The 6,284-nt window shown below is 34.5% G+C and overlaps 1 protein-coding gene across 1 annotated transcript; it reads right to left on the minus strand.

Annotated features, from left to right (window-relative positions):
- Positions 1–1,268: 1,268 nt before the first annotated feature.
- Positions 1,269–5,435, minus strand: LOC115953124 (glucan endo-1,3-beta-glucosidase 8-like). Its single transcript, XM_031070633.1, has 2 exons — positions 4,109–5,435; positions 1,269–2,530 (listed from the first exon to the last, which is right to left on the minus strand). The coding sequence occupies exons 1-2, from the start codon at positions 4,447–4,449 to the stop codon at positions 1,426–1,428; spliced, it is 1,446 nt and encodes a 481-aa protein (XP_030926493.1). The 5' UTR covers positions 4,450–5,435; the 3' UTR covers positions 1,269–1,425.
- Positions 5,436–6,284: the final 849 nt, after the last annotated feature.

Below are 6,284 nucleotides of genomic sequence, written 5' to 3' on the forward strand. Positions count from 1 at the left end.
AGTTATCAAGTGAAAAGCCTTATTCATTACCCATACCTTCAAAACTAGTCCAACTCAACCCATATTCACCTATACTTTTGGTAATCACCCAATGTGCCAAATTTACCTAGGTGATAAATGTGAAACACACGGCTTAATAACTCAATAACCTCATCCATTTATAATACGTCATTTTCCTCGCTTTCAGGCTTTTAACTATTGATCACTGTTGTCAATCTCGTTAGAAGCCACTCTTGTTGCGTTGCTCAACTGGACAAGATTATCCCATCAACAGTTTTCAAGTGTTCGCCTTATTAATTACCCATACCTATACTTTTGGTAATCACCCAATGTGCCAAATTTGCCCAGGTGATGAATGTGAAACACATGACTTAATAACTCAACAACCTCATCCGTTTATAATAATTTTGTAACAAAATTGGTATCAGACATATGAGTATCGTCACTCATTAGTGTCAATTTGAGTACAAATGTATATATGTACCGGAAAATGAGAGTATGGCATTGGACTCCTATAAGCCCAATGATTAATCATCCAAAAACAGTATAACCAGCTTGCGCCTCTCATTCCTGGCATGATGGGTAATCATTTCTTCCCAGAGTAGCATTCAAAAGAATCAAAACCTCATGATTCAATCGCCGATAACATTAGAACAAAATGCTTTTTCACTCACCTACCTTCACTTTCTGAAAGCTTTCATCACTAGGCTTAGAAAAATTTCCTAACTTTTAAAAGCTCATCAAGTCACTGAGCTCAGCATTGGTAAACTGATGTTATAAACAAAAAATAAACAATAAATTCACAACTTCTTGTGATAGCAAATGCTATTTATTTTCACAGTCAATTTTCCATTTATTATTATTAAATCATAGAGTGACTTTGACACTACTCTTATTGCACACAATCCAGGAACTTCCATAACGTTCGCTTGATTTGGTTTGAGGAATGGATCCTGATACATCTTCATAATGAAAATAGAGTGAAAACATGAGTTGGCTTTACAGTATCCATAGAATGAGCACTGTGAACTATCTGGTTCAAAAAGATAGTTGTAAGAATAAAAATTCATCCTTCTTTCTTCTATCAATCCACTACTGAAATCACTTTATTATCTACTATTAAAATTGTCTCTAGACTAATTGAATTAACATCGAAGAAATCTTCTAGGGAAAACAAAGTGGATCTAAACATGTTCCAAGTTTTTTGATTCAGGTAAACAAGACCACTGTAGGATCGTTCATCACATCATAACAAATCTAACCCCACATACAAAGAATTAGATGCTTATTAGCAATACGATTTATAGATCCTAGGAAGTTTTTTATTAAATGAATCTCCATGGTAAAAATAATCCAAAAAGTTGTAACAATAGAAACTAACAAAAATAAAATTACAGTACACCTGATATATCTACAAAAACAATTCTATACTAACAGAAACATGAAGAGAGTTATAAATACTGAAGTCACCAGTGAAGACCCCCGTGAAGAAGAAGATGTAGCTATCTGAATGGTAAAATTGCAATTTGCTTGTGAGATATTCTGTGTAGTCACTTGGGCCAACCCTTGAAAATTACAGGCCATTGGATCCTGATTCTGTATCTGGAAATACATATTAAATGCATATGAGGCATTCCCATTGGCATCCAAATTATTACAAGAGGACCCATATCCAAGTGTGGTGCAATCTGCGAAGGTGCAAGCAAAATTTATGTTGTCTGCTAGTTTGCTCAGATCTTTGGCATTTGGATTGAACACACACCATTTGTTGGAAAGATATTCCACATTCTGTGCAGGCAGAAGAAATTTATTTTGACTCTGACCAGAAACATCTATCGCATATTTTGGCTGCCCATCATACCTATAAATTCCCCAATGGCGTTCAAAATTTCCCGGAGCAACGCTCTTGGCATCCTCATCTATAAGACCAAACAAGTAAACTTCTATATATCCAGGGTGTAGTGGGGTACCCTTATTGCCTGCAAGTTTTGCTATAAGCCCGTTGTAAAATCTATAAGCGTTACCTACATTAGCATTCTTGTCCCCATCTGTAGGCCACCCAACCTCCCCTACAATAATGGTCATGTTAGAAATCCCAACAGCTTTCAGAGCAGAAACCAAGGTATCAAAGTTAGCATCGAACACATTGGTGTATTGGATCCCATTAATGTCAACGACGGGCTTGCTTACTCCATCAAAGAAGGCATAGTCAATTGGGAAATCGTCATTACCATAAAGACTTAGGAAAGGGTAAATGTTTACTGTGAAAGGTGCATTATTCTTGCTTAGAAACTGGACAATCTGAGTCATTAAGTCGGTGATATCAGCCCGAAACCTTCCAGCAGAGGGATAGGCGGAGGTTGTTGGAGAGAAGTAGACATCAGCATTTAAAGGCACAGTGGCCTTGATAGAGTCTCCAACACCAGCTTCATTAAGGGCATTTTGAATATTCTGAAGTGCTGGGAAGGTGATATTCAGGAATGAGCCATTGTAGGATGTCAGGAAAGGCTCATTCCCAACTGCTGCATACCTGTGCAAAAGAGACAATATGATAAGAAAGAGAAGCTTAATTGCAAGTTTTTTGCCTCAATGCATCTGCAATGCCAAATTTACAAAAAGAATAGCAACAACAACGCAGACAAATCAAAATTGTATGTTGAGTAGAAAAGTTAGCTGTGCAACCAGTTTGCTTGAAAGTGAGGACATTGATTGAAGGTCTAAATATTATTCCTTACTTTTACCAGCTAGTAAATTTAAAACAGAAGAAACAAAATTTTATAACATTGCCCATCTTCAGGGGTTTAGCACTTTAAGAACGATAAGCTTGAGATCTTGTTCTAAGCAAATGTTCAAAGTCACGTCATTGACAAGAAAGGTTTATCCAATCAGTAAAGAAAAAGTGCAGGTTGCACTCGAACAAAATGGTCGTCTGTTTTTAAAATGTAAAAATTATTAAGTTCCCCATCTAAAGCTAAAATTAGTAAATCTAATAATGATCCATATCCTTCAACTCTTCAATAAACATGAACACTTCACAAGTGGTGTCCAATATAATATTTTGCACTACTCTGTTATTGAAAAAAAAAATACTGTAACAAAAAAAAAATCTCATCGTTAATTATCCTATCAAACACCGCTAACCTCTCTTCCATGTCAGTGGTGAAGAGCTGGAAATAATGCCCAAAAAGGAAAGAAGAAAATAAAGTCACACTTCCATTTTCTCCTTCATCTTTCCCTGCTATTCTTATTGTTATGTTTCTAAGAATTAGGGTCTCTCAAAATCTCAAAATTTGAAAAGACACATCACATTGCAATCAACTTTCTGGATGGGGAAATTATCACCGTGCTAATCATCCATTTCTCCTTTTCAATACAAAGTTCCCTCAGAAAAGAACCACTATAAAGAATCTAATGTTTCCAATGGTTGCCAAGTAAACATTGAAACAAATACTAATATATAACAAGTTGGACTTAGGTTGGTTAGATCCCAAGCACCCTTTTCCTACTCCTTACTGGTGCACAACTTCTCAGCAACTGATTAAGGCATTATAAATAGAAACGACCTTAAAGGAAATTCATGCGCTACACTTTAATAGAATAAAAATACAATTAAAAACCAGATCAAATGGGGAAATAACAATGACAACACACTCAAGTTGATTGATTTCTGAATCACTTCAGAAAAGAAATTGAAAGGCATGATTGAATGCCACATAAAATTATGGAATAAATTTTTTCCTAACAGCCACCCCAATGGCAGATTGAAGAATTAATCCAACCAATAAACAAAATAATTATACTTTTACTCTATAGACTCAACATCCCAAGAAATAGAATTTTAATTGTTCAATCCCTTCCATATGAATTAGGTCATAAAAGAAGCTAATTTTTCTAATACAAAGGACACCCCCTCCACCCCCCCCCCCCCCAAAAAAAAAAAAAAAAACCCAATAATTTGTCAAGTTAAAGTAATAGAACTAATCGAACAAAATCCAGATATGTGTGCTGCTCATGGCGATGCACTAAAAAAACAAAACACAAAAAAAGGAGCACATCTTTAAATAAAATTTAGAACCATACAAATTGATATTGATAATTGGACACATACTTGATGTTAACCCCTCCATTGAAGAGATAGCGTGTGACGTTTTTCTTGACCCATTGTTTGGCACGATCATAGTCAGTCATGACAGCCAGCTGATCATTGGGAATAGCAACCATGACCTCAATATCAGAGCCAGCCAAAGCACTCATCGTAGACTGCTCTGCATCAAAGAGCTTCACCTTCTGAATACCATTGTCTTTCAGCATCTGAACCACTGTCTTTGGTGGCAACTTGTGAGTTGCCATGGTTCCCCAGTTCACACCAAGCCCTTCTACACAAACACATAAACAACCCAATACTCCTCCTATAACCAAAACCCACCTCGAAAACCACTGCCACTCCATGATTCCCACCAAAGTTTCACAGAAAAATCAATAAAAAAAAATGTGTATGTTTTTGTTAACTGGGAAGAAGGGAGGCAGTTAAAGTTATAAGCTTGATTTATTTTATACTATATGTCTATTATATATTAAGAAAACTCTGCGGATCTTTTTTTTCCTTAATAAAAGAGAGAGAAAAGAGGGAAGAAAAAAAAAAAGCAACGGTTTTTTGCAGGTGGGTGTGGGTGGGAGGAATCAGCGAAAAACCAGGGAATTTTTCTTCCCACGAAAAAAAGTGAGAGAATATGGATCCAATAGATATCTTTTTTCTGAGAAGGATCTAATAGATATTTAAAGGCAAAAGCAACCCAAAAAAATAAAATCTTGAAAGAAAGGAAAAATATATAAAGGCAGGAATATGTAAAGTATGGTATTGTGAAAAGAATGAAGGGACTGTGGACTATATAGGTGGACTAAAATGTAAAAATAAGAATGAGGGGTTGAGGAAATTTCTAGCTTTTTGTTCTGTGCTGCGTTCTATTATATTTTGGAGTTACAGAGAGAGAGAGAGAGAGAGAGAGAGAGAGAGCGTTATTGTTTTATTGAAGAAGCGGCAGATTCAAAACAGAGCAAAAAATATGAAGAAGAACCCAGAAACAGGCATTGACAAAGAACTCAAAGGACACACACTGGTTTTCAATTTATGTGATACTCCTACCCTAGTCCTATATATCTCAAAGACGCGTAAAAACTTTTAAATCGAAAAAAACGAAAGGGAGAGAATCGTGAATATTGCTTTTTTTTTTTTTTTTTTGGGTATTGAAATATAATAGAGACAAGCGATTAGGGACAAGACAAAAACCACCACGGAAATTAGCAAACTAAGAATCTAAATTCCTGTCTGTGATGACTTTCTGTCAATAAACCAGCAGCATTTGATGAGAGTTCTCCAACGGCTATAATTTAGAGAGAGAGAGAGAGAGAGAGAGAGAGAGAGAGAGAGATCACTTTCAGTGGAGCAGAGGAGTGGAAGGGAGGCGCTGGGGCTAAAAAGCTAACCTTTCTAAATAAAATAAATTCATACTAATTGATTTTCTAAAAAAACAAATAATATATTTTTATTTATGTGAAAGTAAACAAATAAACATTATAAATAAAATTAGAAGAAACGAAAGGGAAAGTAAGAGGGTTTCTTTCAAAAATAAGCTTAATTTTTTTGCTTAAGATTGAAGGAATCAATGGCTTTTGAGTTGAAGTCATCTCACATGATCTTGTTATAATAAATGGAATGGAAACATGGTAACCATTTCTGTTTCTCTTTTCTTTATTTGCCTTTGGTTACCATACATATATATATATATATATATATATGTATCAGGATTTTTTAGAAATAAATAAATATTAAACTCACCTGATTGTCAGAGATCTAAGAAGTACGAACCCTTGGATAGGTTTTCGATTGACAATGACTGGCCCACCACTTCCACCTTGGTCTTCTGACACCTCTACACGCCCAACCAACAACAACGTTAGTAAATACATTAATTCTCAAAAAAAAAAAAACGTTAGTAATACATTAATTAATGCTTAGTTTTTTTTTTTTCATAAATAAGGATATATAATTAATGCTAAGCTATGAAACAAAAAATTTCACAATATTTTCATAACAGTTAAATTTGTGTGACTTTGTGTTAAAATTTTTTTTCTCTTTCTTTAGTGTGTGTTTATTTCTTAAAATAAATATTTGATAAATTTTTATTAATTCTTATTTAACCTGTACCATTTTTTTACTTATTATTATGAATATGCATAAAAACTAAACGGCAGATCTGTTATAAAATAAAAAAAATTTAAAAAAA

Source organism: Quercus lobata, chromosome 7 (assembly GCF_001633185.2).
Source record: "Quercus lobata isolate SW786 chromosome 7, ValleyOak3.0 Primary Assembly, whole genome shotgun sequence".
NCBI classification, from domain to species: Eukaryota; Viridiplantae; Streptophyta; class Magnoliopsida; order Fagales; family Fagaceae; genus Quercus; species Quercus lobata.